The sequence below is a fragment of the Triturus cristatus genome, chromosome 7 (genome assembly GCF_964204655.1).
Source record: "Triturus cristatus chromosome 7, aTriCri1.1, whole genome shotgun sequence".
NCBI lineage: Eukaryota > Metazoa > Chordata > Amphibia > Caudata > Salamandridae > Triturus > Triturus cristatus.
The window spans coordinates 150,928,320-150,953,010 of NC_140590.1; the positions used below are offsets into that span (position 1 = coordinate 150,928,320).

The 24,691-nt window shown below is 44.0% G+C and overlaps 1 protein-coding gene across 2 annotated transcripts in view; it reads left to right on the plus strand.

Moving 5' to 3' along the window:
• LOC146809074 (B-cell receptor CD22-like) overlaps positions 1-24,691 on the plus strand; it is a 594,248-nt gene that overhangs the window by 542,716 nt on the left and 26,841 nt on the right. For both annotated transcript variants that reach the window (XM_085615881.1, XM_085615880.1), the window contains 3 exons: positions 2,592-2,846; positions 14,709-14,802; positions 14,886-14,955. In XM_085615881.1, coding sequence (XP_085472007.1) covers positions 2,592-2,846; positions 14,709-14,802; positions 14,886-14,955 — 419 coding nt within the window. The remainder of the gene's footprint in view (positions 1-2,591; positions 2,847-14,708; positions 14,803-14,885; positions 14,956-24,691) is intronic.

Sequence of the window (24,691 nt, forward strand, 5' to 3'; positions counted from 1 at the left end):
AAGCATAAGAAATAAATTGCAAGTACCAATATAGTAAACAGTGGATACATTTCTACCATAGTGCTAAGAAGATGAACATATACAGTTCAGATAAGAGTGCGTGTGTGTGTGTGTGCGTGTTTGTTTGTGTGTGTTGCATGTTTTGAAAACAATCATAATGTTTTTCCAGACAAATGTGATCATGCACAGCGGGCCTGTTGGCTAAGTATGAAAAAAGTGGTGACCCTTATACAGAATAAATATGCAGTGCCTGAGAACATGTTTATCTGTGTCAGGTACCGAGATTGTGGTAAACTACTAAGAGCCTGATGTCGAAGAGACAGGAACAAGCTACTAGGTAAAAGGTCACCTGTTGATTATCAGGAGGTTTGGCACTACAGAGGGGACCCAGATTGCCCCAAGAAAAAGGCAACCACTGGAGTTGTCAGTGTAGCCTTAGAGGATTATTTCTCAGATAAAGACTTCCTAGTTGTTTTTAACTGAGAAAAGGGTAGAGAGAGTGAGTTGATGGTTCCTTAGTGTAGTAAAAACTTTCACTCCATTAAGGTGAATGGAACCCCAGTCACTGCCCTGGGAGATACCTGTGCCAGTCACACCATTATGCATGACAGGCTGGTATCTCCAGAAAAGTATTTGCCAGGAGAGACTGAAAGAGTAAGGGTTGTCCCAGGTGAAGTTGCTGTTAGGCCTGTGGCTTTAGTAACTTTAGAGGTAGAGGGTTCACTTAGCTGGCATTGTGTGGTAGTCAGTTCAGACCTCTCCCTAGATTGTCTCCTTGGTAATGACCTCCCAGAGGTTTATCTGAGCTCAAAGAGTTCAGTTGCCAAGGGCAAGGCCTCATATAAAGATTCTGGAGGTGCTGTTCCTGTAGTCAGGAAAAGTAGGTCCCAGAAGAAATGACAATTCAACAAATGCATTGATGAGAATGAAATATCGTCTTTATTAAGAAAACTGCCAATTGTGAACTCCACATCAACCTCGACTCACAATATGTAGTTAGGCAGGCCCTGAGACTTAGGCCCGGGGATTGGTAATTGATAGATCAAAGGTGGGAGAGTGTGTAGCTGACAGGCTAAAGCTCAGGCAGGAAACTCTTGATCAGTCCTACAGATAGGTGCAGTGACATTACAAAGGGCCGAGGGAGATTACAACCACAAGTGCACATGGCTGGTGGGGGTCTGCACATTCCTAAAAACACTACAAAGTCAGATGCCGCATGAGTTAGGAGCCCATTGACAATCAGGGCCTAGCACACATAGTTATGACACGCTCCTCATGCTGGACCTCAGTACACGTATTCACTGGCCAACGTTGTGTCCAGGCAAGGTAGAGACCCACTTGTGTAACCATCAGACAATTCATTTATGATTCCAAAAGCAACAACCAACATTCCTCACCATATATTATATGCCTCAACTTTTACAACCTGCTAAATTTTGAATACAGGAAGGATACCAACAGTATGTAAATTGAGACAGTCCTCAGACCCTGTGCCTTCAACTGTTCTCTCAGCCGCAACGTTTAACTAAACAACTGTTTCTGTTTTGCCAAACACCTCTTGTCTTCTGTTTTTAAAGGGATTTCAAATTCGAGCAATAGAAAGGTAGCGAAGGGAGGTAACTTTTGGAAAATCTTCTAGTGAGTGCAGGGGCTTCTTTCCCGGTATAGGAGGAGTCCAAAGTTGGCAGTGTTAAGCCCTTCGCTATTCCCCAAGAAGTCCTGGAAGGTCAGGTCACTGTTTGATTTTTGAAATGTCTATGCAGACATATCAAAAATGTATTTCTATCTTAACAATATACAGCTCCTTGCCTTAGGGATTCATATTCTTGCCCTAGAGGAGGCTTATATTTATAGTTAAGGGACTTGTGTACTTTTTACTAGTGGTAGTGGCAAAGTCGTGTGTGCAGTGCATGCACAGCCTTTTCAGTCTGTAATGGCAGCTGAAAGTTGTGTTTTCACTTTGTGGGTGGCACAATCAGTGCTGCAGCTCATGTGTGGACAGCCAGCCCTACATACCCTGAGTACATGGGCACCATATACTAGGAACTTAGAAGTAAGTCAGCACATGCTGATTGGGGTCATCCAATCAAGCATACCATTTTGAAGGTGAAAGAACACTGTCACTGAGGTCTGGACAGCAGGCCTTACTAATAATCCACATTATAATAATAATCCACATTTGTAAAGCGCGAACAATCACCCATAAGGGTCTCTAGGCGCTGGGGGCCGTTGGGAAGATTAAGCAAGCTTTTGCCCAGAGTCACATGGTGCTGGGCTAATCTGCCACCAGGGATCGAACCGTGATCCCCAGTTACCGGAGTCAGTCCCCCTGGCCGTGGCGCCACACCTCTTCCACTGCACACTTAAAGATAAAAACCAGCAGATAGTAGTCCAAAATTAGACAAAACGTTGTGGTAAACCTGCAAAAGCCTATTTTCTTATAGATTCCCATATTGGTTACTCCTTGAAAGTGTAAATGCAAAGGAAAGCCAGTAATATAATCCTAGTAGTGAGTTGACACTGTCAATCATTTGAGATTATTGAGCACTTACAGACAGCAATATAACTATTTATTTTCCCATTGACCACAGATGCTCCGAAAGGTGTAGATGCTGTTCTATTAGAGGACTCAGAGGAAGGAAAACCAATGGAATTGTTATGTGTGACGAAGAGCAGTAACCCAACAGAGACTTATTTCACTTGGTATAAGAACGGGAAAGTGACACAGGAAGGTAAAACACTGAAAATTGAAAGTACAGTCATGGATGATGCCGGGGTCTACCACTGCGTAGCCCAAAATGCGTTAGGCAACACCTCTTCTACACCTGTTTTTGTCAACATAAAACGTGAGTATCGTTTCATCTATACCTTTTAATACTGAAAATATTTTAAAACTTAGCAGAAATGTGTGTGAAGTGGTGGGATAGGGTGTAATACATGTGAATGTTTTCCAAGTTATAGTATGATGTGGTAGGATATTTAGTGGGATGAAATGGTGGGATCTTGAGATGTGTAGTGTAGATGTTGGGTGTATGTAACATTTGTAGTGATGTTCGATGATGTGGTGTAAAGTTGGTGTGATATTTTATCATGCTGTCTGATTGATGTTTTGTCACACTGGATTGTGTAGTGTTCTGTATAATTTCATTTTGTCAGGAGCTTTTTATCAGGATGTCATCAGATGTTATGTGTCTTGGTTTGCTGTATGTTATGCATTGTGCGATGTAGTGCAGTGTGAAGAGAGATAGTGTAGTGTGTGTAGCCTGGTATTGTACCAGGAGACGTAGTGTATCCTGTTAAATTATGAAATGTGAATAGTGTGCTTTTTGTTATGCTGTGTGGAATATTAAGTGGTTGGAATCTGTGCTACGGTGAGTCATGAAGTGATGTTTGATGGTGATGAAAAAGTGTTTTGGGTATGTTGTAAAGTGGTGAGATAAACTGTTGTATATTTTGTTATGAATGTGAAGTTAATATACTATCATTTTGTAAATTTGTGATATGATGTGGAGTAGAATGTGTTGGATGCTGTGTAACTGCTTCCTCTATTATGGGCTTGTGAATTGTGGGTTTATGTGGTGTAATGTAATGTAGTGTTGATGGCGCAATATGTTGTGGTGTCATATGTTGAACATCGGAAATGGTGAGTTATGTGTGGTGTACTGAGATCTGGTGTGGAGTGGCAAGTTATACTATGTTGCAGACTGGTATGCTTAGTTGTGAGTCTAGTGGATGTGGATGCTGAGCTAGTGAGGAATGGACTGAATCTTTTTGTTCCAATTTGTGAGACACACAAAAGGTGTTGAGAGGAATGTATTCAATTTGTCTAACCACTGCTAATTGCTCTATGTTGCCTCCAAACTCACTGTTCCTTTCCTGACCAAGCCATCTCAGTAAAGACTCAGACATATGCAAATCAGTCTTAAACCTGCCCAAACTGCCGTTCCAGGTTCTCCCTGAACCAGAACACAATCAAACCAAAACCGGTTTTGCCCTAGTTATAGGATCATCAGCCTGGTATAGCTTGGTTCCAATAACCCAATGAGCATGGGACCCATGTCTGGGCATACCCATGCCACTTAGGACAGTACATGAAAGACTCAAAAGGTGATGGGAAGAATGCTTGCAATATGTCTAACCATTGGCAACTGCTTGGGGTAGCATCCTAACCCATCGTTCTTTAGTTCACCATGCCACCTCAGTTTGTACCCAGCCATATGCAAATCAGTCTTTACCCTTCGGCTCATGGGACCAAACCAGCAGAAACTGCCAGGTGAGGTCCTCCCTGAACTGGTTTCACTCAAGTTATGGGCTCATCAGTCAGGTACAGTCTGGTTTTAGTGACACAGTTAGCATGAGACCCACGTCTGGGTGTACCCATGCCACTTAGGGTGGTACATGATACACACAAAAGGTGATGGGAAGAATGCTTCCAATTTGTCTAACCAGTGTCAATCACTTGTGGTAGCATCCCAAAGACCGTTCTTTTATTCATCATGCCGCCACCCCAGTCTTCCCCTGAAGAGTAGGGCCAAGACTGATTTGCATATGGCTGTGTCTAAACTGAGATGGCATGGGGAACAAAAGTACAATGGTTTGGGATGCTCCCCTGAGATCTTGCCAGCGGTTAGACAAATTGAAAGCATTCCTCCCATCACCTTTTGTGTTTTTCATGTGCACCCTAGATAGCATAGGCATGTCCAGACTTAAGTCCCATGCTCACTGTGTCACTGGAACAAAGCTGTACCCGGCTGATGAGCCAATAACTAGGGCAAAACAGGTTCTGGTTTGCTGTGCTCCGGTCAGGGACGACCTGGCCTGGCAGCTCAGGCTCAACTGTTCCCATAAGGAGCAGGGTTAAGACTGATTTGCATATGTCTGGGTCTAAATTGAGATGGCGGGGTGAACAAAAGCATAATGGTTTGGGATGCCCCCCTGAGTGCTTGCCAGTGGTTATACAAATTGCAAGCATTTCTCCCATCACCGTTTGTGTTTTCCACTTTGTGATAACCATCAGATCTCTGATATTATTTTATATATTTGTGTAGAGCACAACATACACTAGATGGAATGTATTGGTGGTAATGGAATACAGTAAATGTTATGAGGCAGTGGCTGGAACCAGAAGATCAGACAAATGGCAGATAAAATCAGCCGAACAGGAAGATCTTCAAAGATTCACTAAAAGAGAGATCTTTGTGAAAAGAGTGTATATAGATCAGCTTGTCATTTCACAGTGTAGTGCACAGAGTCATATTTTGGGAAAACACTGAGGGAGACACTGGAGGATGTATTTACTAAAGCCTCCCGCAAGGTAATGCAGCAACCAAAGTTGCTGTGCTGCATTGCATGAAAGGGAGGAAGCAGAAAAGCGCTCATGCACAATCAGGCTGCCGAGTGCCATGCATACACCTTTGCACCATAATGCAAATGTGCCTGCATTATGTCTAGCATAGGTTTTTTACTGGAAGGGGACCCTTTCAATACAAAATACTATGCAGAGACAAACTTTAAAAAATTTGCATATTAGGATGTGTGCTGTAGAATCGAGCACACATGCAATGTTAGAAAGGTTTGGAGAAATCGAAGCATTCCTCTATAGGGGTTGCGTCAAACCCTATGGGTGGTTACATGGGAATTCGTAACGACTCAAGGAATTTTACCTTACCAGAACTTTTCCAGAAAGTAATTTATCTGCCCTCCCATTTCCTTTTTGTCTTTGAAACTTATCTTTACCCTTCTCATAGGGTCACTCAAGAACAATAGTAGCATGAGCACAGCATAAACACACTGGGCTATTTATAAAAGGTAACTTACACCTGTGGTTAAATTACATATTAAAGTTTACTCCTACACATTTGAGTAGCTTTCAAACTTTTGGCTTTTCACCATTAACAAGTTTAAAGTTACTCAAAATTGTAGACGTACATGTCTCTACCCCCGAAACAAAAGGTGGACCCAATTTATGAGTGCAAGGTACTACTGTTAAAAAGGAGTAGCAGTAAGTTCCGAACCACACATGGCCAGCCATTTATCCTGCATTACCCTCCCATACGAAATAATGGAGGCAGATAATTAAAATAGAGCTCAATAGGAGGAAAAAGACAATAAAAGTAACTTATTATGACATTTTAAATATATATATATATATACACATACACATAGGGCCTAATTACAATGTGGTTTGGAAAGCCTCCGACCGCTGGTTGGAGGCTTTCCGACCGACATGGTAGGTTTAAACTCCGGCAGCTGCATTAGGATGAGGGTGGTTGAAGTTTAAACAATGAGGGGAATGCGACGAGTTCAAGGAGCTTGTCCATCAGTCGGTACTGCACCATAATCCTTAAGGATGGCGTTTCCGCCGTAGGGATTATGATGTTGGTTTCCGACAGCCAATCCATGTCGGCCTTTACGACATGGATTGGCTGTCGGAAACCAACTTTGGAGGGCCCTGCCCCTGGCCCTCTGCATTTGGGCCTGGAGGCCATGTGGCAGGCACCTCATGGTACCTGCCACATGGTACAGGGATCTGTGCAAACTTCCATTTCTCAATGGGAGCTTGCGCTGGGGGCCATTTCAGCCCGCCGCACAAGCTCCCATTGTAAAATTTAAGTTTGCGACCGCACCATGTGCGGTCGCATCCCAATGGGGTTGTTGGAACCGTCGTCCTACGGTCAGGCAGTTCCTTCCCCAAAATAATGTCGGTCGGATGCAACTCCGACCGACATCGTAATTAGGCTCATAATATTAAAAAATAATTTCGTAATTAGGCTCATAATGTTAAAAAATTATTTTAAATGAAAGAAAATATTTAATGATAAAATATTTCAGTTATCTTTTTTAAATAAAAATACAGGTAACTAGCTTTTTTTAAGCAAATAATTAAATTATTTTAAATGTATTCCATTCCATTCCAAAGGACTTTATTTCGGTCAACTGGGACCATAAAAATGCATACAAGAAAATGTCTTTCACGTAACACCATCTAAAATGAGAACAATCATTGGTGGCTACACAAATGTTTATGGTTTTAACAGCGTTAAAGTGCATTGCAGAGGTCATAAAATGGTGGATCCGGGTAAATTGTGTCACAAACCCCTTCCCAACCAACTATCATAAATCTTTCCCCTTAAAAGAAGGGCCACCTCAAGGATAAAAAGTTGCTCATACAAATAAAGAGAAAAAAAACGTATTTCATCATCAGATTTGGATTTTGAGACATTAGAGGATTAAAAATGTAAGTAAAACTATTAGCAGATGGTTACAGTGTGTGCGTTTAAGACTGTGAAAACAGATTTAAAAAGGTCCAGCGCATGCGCCACATTGAAATTAAAGCTCATGATACAGCAAAAATAATGGGCTTGCGAGTATCAAACTTCAGGACTCTAAATGCCTCCTCACAGTGCACAAATTCTAAATTCCTGCACAGCTGGATCAGCCAGCGCTGCCTTGCTGGTTTGTAACCTGGGCAAAAAAAGAAGACATTGGCCTCTGCCTCTTCCTCACAATTGCAGGCAGGACAACCTCGTAAGGCAGTTTTTGACCATTTGCAGTAAAAGGCATGGAGCGGCAGATTACCAAATCTAAACTGGATGTTTAATTTCCTTGCTAGGGTTGGTTGGATATCATCCAGGAAGGGATCTATTATATACTCATCTTTCATTGTTAGGAATTCGGCTGTCAAGTGTCCTAAGGGCGAACTCCCTTGGATGGCTGCAAGTTTATTCATTCTATAAGTTTTTACCAATTCTAAGCGTGAGGTTGCAAGACACGCTTCCTCTGGATTAATCTAGAGACTTGGTTTTCCCAACCTACTGCATTTATACTTTACGTATGCAAACCAAGGGATTTTTTCTACACCCAGGCAACTCAATAGCTTTTCTAATTCTGACCGATAAACTGCCAGTTCTGGGGTCACCCACAATCTGCGCCAAAAAGTTGAGGGTCTAAGACCGATCTCATCCCCAATTGGTCTAATTCCTAAATCCAGCTGCAATAGGATTAGGGGGGTACTGGAGGGTAGACCCAAAATCTGCCTCATAAAACTATTCTCTACATTGCTCACGTAGCTAGAACAACAGTGACCCCACAATTCAGCCCCGTATGTTGGCGCGCCCTTATAAATCTCTGTTATCAGCCCTGTTGGTTTGTGGGAGAAATTTCTATATAATTTTACAATTCCCCCGGTAGTCTGGGCAAGCTTGAGCCTGGTTTCAGCTACTTGTTGCCCCCACTCCATGTTTTCTGTCAGGGTGACACCTAAATATTCTAATACCGACACCCTCTCCAGCATCATGCCATCTAGACAAGGGTTAGGGCGGGATGTATTGGCTGGGTTGAAGACCATGAACTTGGTCTTCTGGGTGTTAATCTCCAGCCGCCTGTTGTTACAGAAGATATCAAAGCTATCAAGAACCCTCTGGATGCCCATGGGCGAACTTGACATTAAAAGCGTGCCATCTGCAAACATCATTGCTGGTACCTTTCTGCTTGCTAGCTTCGGGGAGTCATTGTCCTTTACTTCAGTGAGTTGAGCAACCAATGCGTTGACAAAGAGGCAAAACATGGTGGGTGCAAGCATACACCCCTACCTTACTCCTCTGTCAACAGAGAATCGGGAAGTTAGTTCACCTCCTTTCCCACACCTTACTTGGGCGAAGTTACCTTAGTGCAATCTCATGAGCATACTCAGGAGGTAGGGAAGATCCCCAGGTCTCTAATTACCCCCTATAATTTTACTTGGGGCACCAAATCAAAGGCTGTCTTCAGATCCACAAAGATTAAATAGAGGCTGCCACCCTTTATTCTCACTGTTTTCCAGAATAAGAGTTGAAGTCTATATATTTGGTCGACGGTGGAAGTTTTCTTTCTGAATCCGGCTTGATATGGGCTCAATATTTCGTGTTCCACCATCCACCCCTGGAGACAATCAAGAAGTACACGTGCAAACAGTTTTTGCATGACATTGATCAAACTGATTGGTCTGTAGTTTTCAGGCAGAAGTCCTTTGTAAAAAGGGGGACGATTTCTGCCCCTGCCCAGGTTTCAGGGATCAGCATACCTTTCATGATAACATTAAATAAAACCCATAAGTAGGGTCCCCATATTTTTGGTTCTTCCCGGAAGAGGTCCCCCGGTAGCTTATCTAATCCCAATGCTTTGCCGGAGGGAAGCTAATTTATTATATTCAAAACTTCATGCAAGGTGATCTCGGGGGCTTTTTCATAATTGGCCCTTGGCAGCATTGTGGGTATATCGTCATTCAGGCCAGGTGCTTCCTTCGTAATATATAAAACCTGGAAGTGTATTTTCATGCTTCTGCTGATATGTTTGGTCCTATTGCTGACTTTCCTTTGTTACTACCTATGCTAACAACAACCCTCTCCCCCCAGCCATGTTTTCATACCCTAAATTAAGCTAAGAACAGGCGGGTTCCCTTTTACAGAACATTAAGTCAGGGTCCTCTTTAGACCTTGCACCACCCTACATTCTTGCTCAAGGGGGAATTGTGTTTTGACGCAACTGACCAACCTCATCTCTCTATCTCTTGAAAAAGGGATAGTACCTAAGGAGTGGAAGCATGCCATCGTAAAACCACTATTAAAAAACCTCAACTTGACCCCGCGGTTATGGCAAACTATCGCACGATCTCATTACTGCCAATTTTGGGAAAGATCGCGGAGAAGTATGTGAAGAGTGCTATTTCACAGTTTCTGGAAGAAAATGGCATTCTACACCAGACCCAGATGGGCTGTCGGCCGGAGCATAGTACAGAGTCAGCTCTACTTATGGTCATCGAAAAACTAAAAAGCATATTAGATCAGGAAAGGGCCGCAGCTATTGTGTTATTAGATCTAAGTGCGGCCTTTGACGTGGTAGACCACAAAATTCTTGTCAATAGGCTCAAAAACATTGGGATTAGAGGTATAGCCAACCGATGGGTGGCCTCATTTATGAATAACAGATCTTTTCAGTGTATGGAGGCCGGCATCTTGTCAGACACTTTCTCAGCCCCTTGGGGAGCGCCTCATGGATCTTCTCTGAGCCCGACCCTTTTTAATGTCTATATAAGAGCCCATTGGTCCATATAGTGCAGGAGTTTGGACTCTCCATTGTGTCATATGCTGATGACACCCAACTAGTGGTGTCAATAGCTGACTCTAATAATTCCAAATATAAGCAACTAATTACGTGTCTGGAAAAAATAGGAATTTGGATGGCTGATTGTAGTCTCAAGCTGAACAGGGATAAAACCAAGCTCATGATCCTGGGCAGCAATTTCAGCCCTCGCTTAGAGATCCCCTGGCCAGCAAACTGGGGTCCTCCCCCCAACTCTGAAATGCTCCATAAAAAATCTGGGTATGTGGCGCGATCAGAATCTAACTATGGAGACGCAATCCAAAAAATTGGCGGGTTTATGTTTTGATATCCTCCCAATGATCAGGAAAATTCTGAGCCTAATCCCAGAGAACTCAAGAAGTACAGTGGTACAAGCCTTGGTGGTCTCGAGACTCGATTATGGCAACTTGCTATACCTTGGGTCAATTAAATACGTCACCAATAGGCTACAGGTTGTTCAGAATGCGACAGCTAGACTGCTTCTCAAGATACCTAGGAACCAGTCAGTCTGAGCACTCTTGAGAGAGCTGCACTGGCTCCACGTACAGACCAGGATCAAATTTAAGTCCCTCTGCCTGGCACACAGAGCCATGCATGGTAGATGCCCAGTTATGCTACAAACTTTGATCTCCCCCTATTCACCCCGCCGCTGTCTCAGATCAGGGTCGATTTTTTTGATGTGCACTACCAGAATTAAGAGATCAAGGTTGGGTGGCAGATCATTCTCTCACATAGTGCGACTGATCGGAAACGAACAATCTTTTAAAAAGAAACTTAAGACCTGGCTGTTTCCCTAACTCACTTTAGATAGCTGCCCTACCTGTTATAACGCTGGGATGCCTGCGGGTAGACATGCGCTCTATAAATCCCGTAAACCTAAACCGTAAACCTAAACCTAACTATGGACCAGAATTCCTTCATATCTTTGTGGGATAGGGTAGTTTTTAGGGAGTCCCATCTGTTCAGTTCCCAGGTCTGCTTTGCTTGCCGGGTACTCCCTTTATACAGCACCGCATGTGTTAAGTTAGAGACTTATCCTTAGCTTTAATAGCCTATAAGAGAGCCCGTTTAGTCTTTTGACAGTTATCATTAAACCAGGGTCGAGTAACCCGTGTTTTCACCTTAGAGTGAATCTTTGGGTAGAATATTTCAGCCAGTTTAGATGCCAGACCTGCGTGAAAATCTGCAAATCTGTCAATGGATAATGAATTACCTGCCACTGTAACAGCTTCTCCAAATTCGAGTAGACCTGGAACAATTGCTGTGGATAATGCGGTCAGCTTTTCAGGTGACTGCTGGATTGCCTCCCATTTTATTCTTCTCCTATTGTTGAAGAGTATAAATCTATTATCTGGGAGGGGTACTGCTGGCCAAGGCAATTCCAATGTCCGGCATCTTCAATTCCATGGACAAAGCGTTGTGATCGCTATCGTGCCGCGGAAGGACAGCGAGATCGAAAACCCTGCGCCATAACCTATTCTCCACTAGAATATAATCCAGGAATGGCCTATTCTGTTAAATGTTCGGTTCCCCGGAGTGTCCGATACTGTGCGACCATTGCACGCCCTCAGGAGTGGATCAATGTGATTGCATTGATCTGAAGTGCCAGCAGGGACCAAGCCGTAATTGGTGACATTTGTGGATCATGGATTAACCATTGCTAATCCTCCTCACAAGAGGTAGTGTCAGTGATCACGGCAAGGGGCTTGAATTGACAATTAACATCTTCCCCAACAATCAACCACATATTTGGGGGGACAGTAGGGATAAAGAGATTTAGTTGGTCGAAAGTCGGGGTTTCCTTGTTCAGATTTACGGGCCGGGAATAGATGTTAATGAAAGCCAATTTCAGCTTGTTGGAAAAACTGAGTGCTACACATTGAATGTCATTAGACGAGTTCAGCTGGCTAACTTTACAGCCCAGGTGTGAGCCAACCCAGATACCTAGGCCCGTGCGGTGTAAGAATTTTTTCTTCCAGTGGTTTTAAAAAAACCTCTAGAAAGACTAATGTTCATTTAACTTAATATATCTAAACTACTGAATATTTATTTCAAATTAAGTTTTTAGTTTTCCCTATAAATTACCACAGGGAAATCCCTTCCACAGTGGGAGAAATCTGTCCATCGTAAAGTATAGAAAAAAGTAAAAGAGTTTATTAAATTTGAAAAAATATTAGTAAAACGATTTCTTTTTTAAACGTTAATGTAAATCAATGTATTTACTTTAAATGTAGAACAGAATACAAAAAGCTACAGCACTATTAATGTAATGCAATTTAAAATTTAAATAATTTTAAAATATTAAATTAAATTGAAAATATTTTTCTAAACTTTACATGTAAAAAAATCCCCAACGAAATCAAAAAACATTCTCATATTAAACATTATACACAGAAATAATAAATCTTAATTTTATTAGATTTTATTAAAAGTAATGTTACATTAATTTTTAAATTCAAAGTTGTTGGCTATGTGTGATACTGGATTTCCTTCAGCTCTGAGATAGAAAACTGTTGGCATCCCAGGACTCTGGTCCAGGTCTACAAGGTTTGGCTTCCTCAACCACAGGTGCCTGGACTGAGTTCAGTGTACCATCGCTTGAACTGGAATTCCAGGTTATTGTAGCCCCAAACAACCCTCCCTGAGTATACCTGCTGGTGTGGTGTCCATGCTTCTGGGTTACTAACAGTCCTGTAAATGGCCCAGGGATGCAATTGGTAATTCAAACCCAATGCTGTTCTTTAGAATGGAAAACTCTAGCACTGCACTAAGAAAAGACATTATATACTTTGAGCTGTGATTTATTTAATCATACTCATCCTATTGCTAGGAACATGAATATTAGGCACACACAATATAATTGAAACAACACTTATGCATGTTACTAGCAGCGAGAATAGAATGAACAGTTCTTACATATTTAGAATGTTCCTAGCAGCCTAGCACATTAAGGACTGCTTCTATGTGCTACACTATGAGTGCATGCAGTAACTAAGTTGTCTCTAGAGTTTCTTGAGGCCCAGTGCACTGCATACCTGTTGACAGCGGATCAGCTGTGATTACCAGGCTTGAGCTTGGGGACAGTATTCTTTTAGAAGGAAGACACAAATCAGCTGGGCTCAGCTCGTCTTCTCTCTGCATCGATTCCCAGCATAAGAGTGAATGCTACGACAGGACCTCTTGTGATAATATGGTGCAAAGGCCTCTCTGCCTCATTAATCAATATATGATGCATACATGGTTGACCACTGACTTAGCCTACATTGGGAGACTGTTCATGAATCCGAGAAATAACCAGTATGAACCGTGATGAAAATACATCAATTTGGACTACATTTTGATTTTACACATCCATTGTCAGACCTTGAAACTTAGATATCTTGTAGAGTGTAGCAGACTTGTATCACCTTATGTATTAAATAAGTCATTGTTTAGATGCATTTTCACTTTCACTGTTTTTGCAAAAGATAATGACATGATGAATGGGGATCAAAGGCAAACAGTTCTCAAAATGGAGTATGGCTTTGGGAGTTTATGACAGGACATTCAATACTGTGTTGGGTCCTTTTTGGTAGTAGTAAACTTTATACGTGCAATTTGTGAATAGCAGTGGGCTTACTCTTTTGTGGGGTGGTATCTGCCCTTGCCCTAGCACCCTCTTGACCCATCCTTACTCCTCCCTAAACCCCATCTATTTTTTAGTAATTATGTCTAATTTCTCAACAACTCCCCAGGTCCCTCCCGCATTTACTACTAAATATTAAGTTTATATGTATGAGGATCTCCAAAAAGAAAACATAGGAGAGGTGGTAGTGGAGACCTACACTCATTGTTTTGCAGACAGCATTTTGAAGTACTTTAGTAGTAGTATTGAAGACCTACTAAAGTGCTACAGAATGCAGTTTGCGAATAGAGCCCAAGGTTTCCACCCCACCATAGCACAAATCTCATCGTGAAATTCCTCTGTGATGTGCAGATAGAAGATGTGGAAACACAGCAGAAAGACACTGAACTGAAAAGGAATGGTTCTGAAGTCTTGGGGGCATATTATCAAGAACGATGTTAAAATTATCGCCGCTTTAGTGGCAGGAGACTGCCACTAAAGAGGCGATAATGGGCTTAATATTATGCTCTTGAGAATTCCAATTGAAGCCCAGGTTCTGGTGTGAAGGACCACAAACCTGGGCTTCTATTGGAATTCTCAAGGGGATAGTATCAAGCCCATTATCGCCGCTTTAGCGGCAGTTTCTTGCCACTAAAGCGGCGATAATTTTAACGCCGTTCTTGATAATATAGCCCAAGAACGTTTTGGAGTAAAAAAAATATTGTTCCACAGAGAACCCACTCCACCATGAGAAGAGGTCAATACATGATTGGGGAGGGCTAAAGTGATAACACCCATAGTCAAAAGGAATTCTTTCCGAACTTTACTAGCACGGCTGTCAGGATATCCTAGTATCATTGTGTATAGTTTGGCATGGCACAGACGATCTCACTCATTTAGGCATCTCATCTCCAGCCTTCCTGATTTGTATGTAATTCATCAGTTTGATTTCTACCTGCATTACATTTCTTTTCCTTCTTTTCAGCCGCCGAGTCGAACACAAACTTGGTTGTTCTTGGAGGTGTTGCAGCTGCCATTTTCCTAATTCTATTTCTACTCCTGATTTTATTTATAGTAAGGTACAGTACTCCCAAAACTCCTGGAACCACGAAGCTGGTTTCTTTAACATCATCATCTCAATGTCTGTGTCTTCCTTCAACAGGGGCAGAAAAAAAAGGGTGTCACTGCTGGCAAAAGACAACACCCAACCTGCAGATACCGAGTATGACAGAGTGAGTAGAGTCCTTGTATAGTAACATCATTGATGAGGTCAAATGAAACTACAGGCCCCAATTTCATGTAGTACTTGCCAATTAGTGGCACACATGCCTATTTTTAAGGGAGACGTAGCTTTAATGTACAGAGGCAACATTTAGGTGCCGATTACGATCCGGTAAAAACCGGGTACGAACCGTCGGTCGGAGAGTTTTTTCCGTCCGACTCGTACCCGGTCGGAAAACTTTACAAACATGGAATTACGATTCGCACGGAAACACCATTTCCGTACGAATCGTAAAAAACACCGACCGACGAAAATATACATACGAATGTGATCCGGGACTGCTGCGACGTGACGTCGGGACGCTTTCAGGCAGCGTTCCACGACCCAGGAAGTACGATTCGAACCGACAGCAGTCCGGACGGCGATATTTTCACGGCACCCAAAAAGTGCCGGAAAAGCGAAGTACGGCGCGAAACGACCAGAGTAGGTGGCCCGGTATGCGCCGTACCCCCCCCAGCCCCCGTATGTACGCGCTGACCCCCCCAGCCCCCGTATGTACGCGCCGACCCCCCCCAGCCCCCGTATGTATGCGCCGACCCCCCCAGCCCCCGTACGTATGCGCCGACCCCCCCAGCCCCCGTACGTGCGTGTCGAACCCCCGTGTATGTACACCCCTCTACGTTCGAGTCGTACGACACGTACAGGGGTGTACATACACGGGGGTTCGACACGTACAGGGGTGTACATACACGGGGGGTTCGACACGTACGTACGGGGCTGGGGGGGTCGGCGCGTACGTACGGGGGCTGGGGGGGTCGGCGCATACATACGGGGGCTGGGGGGGTCGGCGCGTACATACGGGGGCTGGGGGGGGGTCGGCGCGTTTGCGGGCACATGTCTCCATGGTTGCTATGGGAGTTCGGTGCGGACGGTGTTTTTTCCATACGGTTGTAACATCGGACGCACGGGATGGATCGTGATTCCGCAGTCGGACTTCACTTTTCACATTTGTACGGTAAATCGTCCGAGGACGTGTCGGACACATTTTCCGACCCGAGGACGTGTGGGGAATAATTCCCAATGCGATTCGTATGGAGTTTTTCCCATGCGAATCGTAGTTGGGAGTTTGTACGGCACTTGTACGATTCGTACGGGGAATTTTTTTAACGGATCGTAATCGGCACCTTAATGTGTGGGATTTCCTGTGTGACTCCTTACACACTCCCAATCATGTATCCTTCATTTTCATGTAGAATGGAATATGGGGAAGTATTGTTCTGGAGCTACAGTCTATTAGCAGTAATTAGACACTCAACATGAAATGTCGTTTTGTTAGGTGTCGGCTACACACAGCTTTGGACAGACTTGTAGGTTTTAATATACACATAGTGGCTTTCAGGACAGCCCCTTGCTCGTGAATAGATGGCTTTGGAGTCCAGCTCATTTGGTTTTCTTAATGCGATGACTTTCGTCCCACTTCTTGTGTTTGTTTGAACCAGAGCATTTCAGTCTCATGGTTTTCTGAATATTTTACTTGCACCCTTTACCTTCTGGCATTTCTTTAATTATGGGAGCAACCTCCTTCATTTCCCTTATGCACTCCATAGTATGAGTTTTCTTGCTCTGTCCCTCGTGTTCTACTCTTCCCTTCTCTTTGCCCCTGCTGCCCCTTGCTCTCTGTATTGTTTCCTCTCTTTACACTCAGCTGGGCCATTTCCAAGCATAGGCTTGAAGTCAATGTTTGTGTTACTTTGCATGGAATTTTATCCCTACAGTTTCACAATGAATCGCATAGCATTGCCTTATGGTACTTTCCACCAGGTAGGTGTTACATTAGTGGGGTATAGGCCTTCCCATGCATCCACCCATGTATTGCGACGTAAACCCATATTTACTTAAGTCAGTAAACAGGGGGTTGCGCCAAACTGGTGTAATTACCTGAGGCTGGAGTAGCGAGGATGAATATCTCTATTTCTCCTTGTTACTTCCTCTTTGCAGGTGTGCTGCATTCAAAGGATAGTTTTGGTGCAGGAAGTTACCCCTTCCTGCACAGAAATTATCCTGACCTTAATGTAGACACCCTTGTTCTATTGGGCAAAGATGCCTGCGTTTGGCACTAGGCAGCTCAAAGTGTGCCAGCTCAAGGAGACAGCTGAACTGCCCCAATTCTTTTCTCTGTAAATCTTTCACAGTTCTTATCGCTCTGCATTGCATGAAATCTTAGTAAATCCAGGAATTAGCACTTAAGGTGGACATCAACACTTAGTGAAAAGTAACTTTAATAAACCACATGATGTTACTGAACTCTTTCGGCTGCATTTCTGAATTGCAACTAATGTTGTTATCATTTCCAACACATATTATTTAGACATGCACAACAGATACAAATTATGAGTGGTAGAAGCACGTTTCATGTAGTCTTGTAACTTTACCTATTGGTGATCATGACTGTGTACAAAAGGATTAAGGTACATTGCTCTCAAGGATAGGTCTTCGCTCTACCAAACAGTTGCTAAAATACCAATCAAGTACCCCTTAATGGAATAATAGTTATATCTCTTACATAAAGTCCACAGAAATAGCAGAAGTCAGAATACTATGCAATATTTAAATCAATCAATCAATCATTTGTATAGCGTACTAATCACCCATGAGGGTCTCAAGGCGCTGAGGGGAGAAAGGGGTACAGCTACTGCTCAAACAGCCAGGTCTTGAGATGTCTTCTGAAGGTCAGCAGGTCCTCAGTCTGTCACAGGTGGGTGGGGAGGGTGTTCCATGTCTTGGTTGCGAGGTAGGAGAATGATCTGCCGCTGGTGGTCGTCCTGTGGATGCGTGGAACGTAGGCGAGGGCGAGGTCAGCGGAGAGGAGCTGGCGGTTTGGGGTGTAGAAGGTGAGTCGTTTGTTGAGGTATGCTGGACCGGTGTTGTGGAGAGCTTTGTGAGCATGGATGAGGAGCTTGAAGGTGATCATATTGTTGACTCGGAGCTAGTGCAGGTCTCTCAGGTGAGCTGTGATGTGGGTGCGGCAGGGACGTCGAGGATGAGGCGTGCGGAGGCGTTCTGTATGCGTTGTAGTCTTTTCTGGAGTTTACCCGTGGTTCCCGCGTAGAGGGCGTTGCCGTAGTCCAGTCTGCTGCTGACGAGGGCCTGGCTGACCATCCTTCTGGTTCCGGTGGGGATCCATCTGTAGATCTTGCGAAGCATTGGGAGGGTGTTGAAGCAGGAGGAGGAGATGGTGTTGACTTACTGGGTAATTGAGAGCGATGAGTCCAGGCTGAATCCCAGGTTGTGTGCGTGGTCAGTGGGTGTCGGTGCAGCTCCCAGTGCAGTCGACCACCAAGAGTCATCCCTGGCAGAGGGGGTGGAGCCGAGGATGAGGGCCTCTGTCTTGTCTGAGTTTAGTTTCAGTTAACTGCACTTTCATCCATTCGGCGATGTCCTTCATTTCTTTGTGGAGGTTGGTTTTGGGGGTGGCGGGGTCCTTGGTGAGAGAAAGGATCAGCTGGGTGTTGTCTGTGTGAGAGACAAATTTGAGGTTGTGTGATCAGACGATGTTGGCGAGAGGTGCCATGTAGATGTTGAAGAGGGTTGGGCTGAGGGATGATCCTTGGGGTATGCCACAGGTGATCTTGGTGGCTTCAGAACGGAATGGAGGGAGGCGGACCTTCTGGGTTCTGTCGGTGAGGAAGGAGGTGATCCAGTCCAGGGCTTTATTGCAGATTCCTGCGTCGTGGCGGTGTGTGCGAAAGGTGTGGTGGCGGACGGTGTCAAAGGCGGACAAGAGGTCCAGGAGGATGAGGGCCGCGGTTTTGTCGTTATCCAGCAGGGTCCTGTTGTCGTCGGTGGCAGCGATGATGGTGGTTTCGGTGCTGTGGTTGCTGCGGAAACCAGATTGGGACGGGTCCAGGGTGTTGTTCTCCTCGAGGAAGTTGGTCAGTTGTCTGTTGACAATCTTCTCGATGACTTTAGCCGGGAACGGGAGCAGGGAGATGGTCCGGAATTTATTGAGGTCCTTTGGGTCCGTCTTGGGGTTCTTGAGTAGGGCGTTGATCTCGGCAAGCTTCCAGCTTTCCAGGAAGGTGGCAGTCTCGAAGGAGCTGTTGATGGTCTTCCGGAGTTGGGGGGCGATGATGGGGCTCGCTTTTTTGAAGATGTGATGAGGACAGGGGTCGTATGGTGAACCAGAGTGGATGGTGTTCATGATTTTGACGGTGTCGGCGTCGTTGATGAGGGTCCAGGAGAGCAGGAGGTGGGTATGGCTGGGGGGCAGTGAGTCTGCGGAGTCAGTGGCTGTTGGGAGGGTCTGGGTGTTGAAGCTGTCATGGATGTCTGCGTTCTTGCGGTGAAAGAAGGTGACTAGGGATTCGCATAGGTCTTGCGACGGCTGGATGTCGTTGGAGCAGGAGCTGGGGTTGGAGAGTTCCTTCACGATGTTGAAGAGCTCTTTGCTGTTGTGCGCGTTGTTGTCGATGCGTTCCTTGAAGGATGTCTTTTTGGTGGTGATTGCGGCTGGCATTCTTGTAGGCTGTGTGGTTGTCCTGTGTCTGTTCTGGGCGCCACTTTTTTTCGAGTCTTCGGCAAGTCCGCTTAGATTCCTGGAGGTCGGTGGTGAACCAGCTGGCCTTTCTGTCGGTGTGTCTGTTTGAGGGTTTCTTGATCGGGGCGAGAGTGTCGGCGCAGTCCTTGATCAATTGCCTGAGGTTACAGTTGGCTGCGTCGGTGTTGGTGGTGTTGGTTGGTGGGTCTCGGGTCAGGGTGGTGATAAGCTGGTTCCAGCTGCGGTGTGGGATCCGTTGCGGGTTGTGGTGCACGGTGGGTTTCTTGAAGGTGAAGTGGATGCAACGGTGGTCGGTCCTGTGGAGTTTGGTGTTGTGGCTGAAGGTGACGTGATTGCTGGCGGAAAAGATGGGGTCGAGCGTGTGTCCAACAGAGTGGGTGGGAGTCATGACGAGCTGTTTGAGGCCGTGGTTGGAGAGGTTTTTGAGCAGGGTGGTGGAGTTGCTGTTGTTGGCGTTCTCGAGGTGGAAGTTCAGGTCTCCGAGGAGGATGTAGTCTGTGGAAGGAAGGGCGTGCGTGCTGACAATGTCGGAGATGGAGTCGCAGAACTGTGTCTAGGGTCCGGGGGGTCTGTAGACGAGGGTTCCTCTGAGGGTGGTGTTGGGGTCGGTGTGCATCTGGAAGTGCAGGTGTTTGGGGGCGCTGGAGATGTCTTCGGTGCTGGTAGAGATTCTGAGGGTATTCCTGTGGACAATGGCGATACCTCCTCCTGGTCTGTTGGTGCGGTCCCTTTGGGTTATCTTATAGCCGACCGGGATGGCTATGGCAATGTCGGGCGCTGAGGAGGTGTTCATCCAGGTCTCTGTCAGAAAGGCGACATCTGGGGAGTCAAGTAGGTTCCAGAGTTCGATAGCATGCTTGTGGACAGAGCGGGTGTTGAGTAGTATCCATCTGAGATGGTTGCATCCTGCCCTGGTGGGTGGGGCAGGGCATGCAGGTGTTCGGAGGCTGGTAAAGCTGCAGCTTCGGCAGGAGAAGGGTCCGTGGGTGAGCTTCGGGGAGGCCTGGAAACAGTTGGATGATCAGACTGCATTGAGATCATGGAGGAAGTTGGCGTCGTAGCGGCGTCGGGTGTTGTGGCTCCCGCGGGGGCCAGGGGGTCTGGCGCTGGGCACGGTTCAGGCGCAGACAGGCGCATACGGACTTGCCTTAGGTGAACCTTCACCGTGCCAGCGGCGTGACCGCACAGCGGTCGCCACATGCATTTAATAAAGTTATTTCACTTTCATGAGGATAGGTAAAAACAAATCTGTATACTTGTCATAAATGCCAAGGTGTTTTGCCTGACATGATGAGAAATTCAGACATTTTGAATTCTGCAAAGTCTTTCATAATGGGAATGCAAATTTTGATATGCCTATATGTTTTATAAGCAGTGATTCTGTCTAATAGGAAGCACTGGCTAGTATAATGTTATTTAAAACATGGAATTCACAGGCACAGTGAGGCACAGGCCTTTTACAGATCTGATCACTGTGATCAATGACGGTGTCACTGCTGCACAACTACAACCATCAAACATTAAAATGCATATGTAAGTCTATCCCCATCCTGCAGTGATGCGTCCTTCTCACGTTGCATGCCACTAATGGACACAACGGCAGCATTTGATCAGAGGAAGACAGAAAAGGTGAGGAGAAGGAAGGCTGGCTGTAGGGGCTCCCCACAAAGGAGTAATCCACTCACAAAATGGCATCGCCTATACATAGGGCCCGAGTTACTACGGTTCTGATCACAAAAGGCGGGTGAAATTTGCAACCAGTCTTTTTATGACCAGTAACCAATTTTGTGAACTGGCCTATATCCATATAGGTCAGTTAACAAAAATAAAGATTTAGGTTCAGTCACAATCTGACCTCTTAAAATATTATTCATTAAATAGGTCAAAAATTGTGACTCAGTTTGATTGGTCGCAATCACAGCACTGGTGGCCTGTCAGTAGACTCATATGCCTGTGATTGGTTTTTTTTTTAAAGCAGGCCAAATACATTAGAGGGAACGGGTTTAAAAAAAAAACTTTCATTGGTCCCCTAAACTACTGCTATTCTCCATGAAACTTTGATCCAAATTCATGAAGAGGAAGTGATCCAAAGGAGACCCCTTGCCTTCTGTAAATAGGTTACCAACCCAACTTCTAAGTCAGCAACTTTTCAATGGTTTGCGACTGGAATTCCAGCTCCAGGGCACTGATTTGGAATTTGCAAAGGATGTCCACAACCCGCCCTTTCCAAATTGTGTATCAGTATACAGTCAGAAACCCATTTTTGGAATTGGTAATAGTTTACTGACTTCTACAATGGAAATACATATTTTGTGGTTGCAACCATTCTAACTTTGGAATCAGAGTGTTTGCATTCGGAACATAGGTTACTACATCTGCTTAATAAAGTGGACTTTGAGTCAGCCACTTGCTCATTACTGGATGTCTTTGTTATCTCTCTCAGTTTATTTGAAGGCTTTCTTTCCTATTCATGTGTTTGTCCTTCTTAGGAGCATTTCAGTTTCACAGTGTGTCCATAGCATGAGCTGTATCCTTACACAGACTACTTGAGGCGACTCTTATTCTTTATACTATTCAGGACTCAACAGGAGTGCACTTCTTCCCTTGCTGTCACACCTTTTTCCTCTTAGTCCCCCTCCCGCACCACTATATCTTGCCTTCTTGTCCCAATTGCTTCCCATCTTGATCCCCGCCGTGCTACTTGAGTTTAAATTTGTTACTTGTATTTACTTTTTTGGGAGTCAGGTAGCAGCAAAAGTCTTCTGGACCAATTGCTTTGTTTTACATGCTTCAAGCCCACTTTCTAATTTTTCACATTTTATTTTACAATCCTAACATAGCTGCTCACCAAATTTCAATAGTATATTAAAAATGACTGCCATGCGTCATGGGCATGCGTCACAGCATATTTGTGTGCATCGGCCACTACGGTGGAATAGGTTTACTTTAATTGGTTTGTATGCCATTATCAACTAATATTGGCAAAGCCAATACCTCAGAATATAAATATGATACCTCTTAGTTTTTGCCAATGATTGTATGCTCACCTTTACCAAAGATTCTTGCAGTCTATACCTTCGAACTATTTGCTTGATGATTCAAAGTTGAATGTGTGCACTATGTCACAACCATTTACGTTTATAAATTCTAGTTTTTCGACATCTCAGTCTAATAGGGTGAAAGAGGAAGTGTTCGTGAAGGAGTATTCAGAATTTATCAATTATCAAGTGCTGTGGTATTGTTTATGTAAGAGATATCAAGACAAGCTGTGATAGCCATTTTAATATCTTGTAGTACATGTACACACATGCTTCTAGAACAACTTGCATATTATGTAATACATAATCATATAGTTAAAGAACATGACCTCAATATTGCATGGTAATAGAGGCTTCGTGACTTACGCATGTGATAACATGCACCAATAATATTCCATAATACTCGACAAAGATATTATTTGTGATGAACAGGTGAATAACACACAATGGCATCCACACCCTTTAACATATACTCCTTTAAATAACTTGCAACAACACTATAATAAGATACTGTAAATCCAGTAGTACAGGCAAATAATACAGAAAAGATCTGCAAACAGCAACCATCATTCAATGGGTAAAGGCAAGTCAGTCTTAAGCAAAGGTAAAGCAACACGAGGTATGTAATGTAGTATAGAAATATGGTGTAGGTGCAAATTTCGTGGTTTAAAGGGTGCTTAGCTCAGTAGGAGTTATACATAATGTGGCAGAAATTGGCATAAACCAGGCTGTGTATGGATGGGAAACATGATGATGGAAAGAAGCCAGGAAAGTACAAAGTTGGTTAGGAGAACTCTGGAGAAGATGGAGCTAATTCACAAGGTCTAACTTAGAAACAGGAGACAGAGTATAAAGGGGCCAAATGCCAGTGCTATGAACAGTGTATACGTTAAGCAAAGAGTTGGTGCTGTTATATTCCCGCGTTAGGCCCATGTAGCAAAGCAACGTATTTCTTACATTGTCCTTATGAATAACATTTTCAAGCTGTGACCTTTTGCATACATTTGCACGATCGACAGTGTTGGATTAGTTTCTCTGAAACTAAACTTGTTTTACATCTAGCTTCGCACAACATTATCACAACACCCTGAACATCATGTAAAAGGTCTTGTTTCTTACTATGTACAAATGTCATCACTATCTTCATCAGTGGGGTGACAGGGCTATCTACATATCCACAACATCAAGAATCTATGCGTTCATCGCAAGGCTGTTTTGTATTATAAAAGATGAGCATCCCAATAGATAAGTAGAGGAGGTCCTTGCATGCTGAGAAATCACCATGCAGCGGTCTGACATTTCGTGAGGGGTGTCCAGTTCATGACCAAGATGGGGTCCTTCACTCTATCCCATCAGGTAATGGCGTTGGATCATCCTATTAGGGAATTCTTGGCTCTACACCCACACACACTCTAAATGCCCTTAGAGTAGGGTCTGCATCGTAGGAATACACCTGATTACTGCCTTGTTTTATATGCCTGCATAATTGCTTTAGCACCATGGTAGAACACTACCTACTAGTTACGCTTTTGGTGCTTTTAATCATGTTTGTAAGCTTCTGTCTCCTAATCAGTCAGTCAAAATCACTTTATTTGATTATTCAAAATCATAAAAGCATGTGAAAATAGCCAACACAAACAAAACATATAACACTCAAAATCCATTATTAATAAAATACAACTCTAAAAATTCAGCAGTGACATATAAAGTACATAATATAAAAGGGAGAAACCATTATACAGAGAAATGAGCAATTACGATTTAATTTCTTTTTCTCCTTGCTCTAACTGCTGCAACTATAAAACTAGCAATATAAAAATTTTCCCGAGGGCTATTCAACATCTGTAGGTATGTTAAGGGTGGTCTAACCTGCACAAAGCCTTTATCTTTTAAAATGGAAAAAATAAAACGCTTCAGAATCCGCAAGTAGTGGTCACAGAACATTACGAAATGCAGAATATCTTGCCTCGAAAAACTTTCACAAGAACAGGGTCCCAGATCCTCTGACTTGTTCCAGCCCAAGAGTTCGGCCAATAAAAAGTGTAAAAAGTTAAACCTAATCCTCGTCAGGAAAAAGCGATGACGAAACTTAGTGACTATGTCCAGTTAAGGCTCCTAATCATTGCAGCACACGCATCTTATGCAAGAAT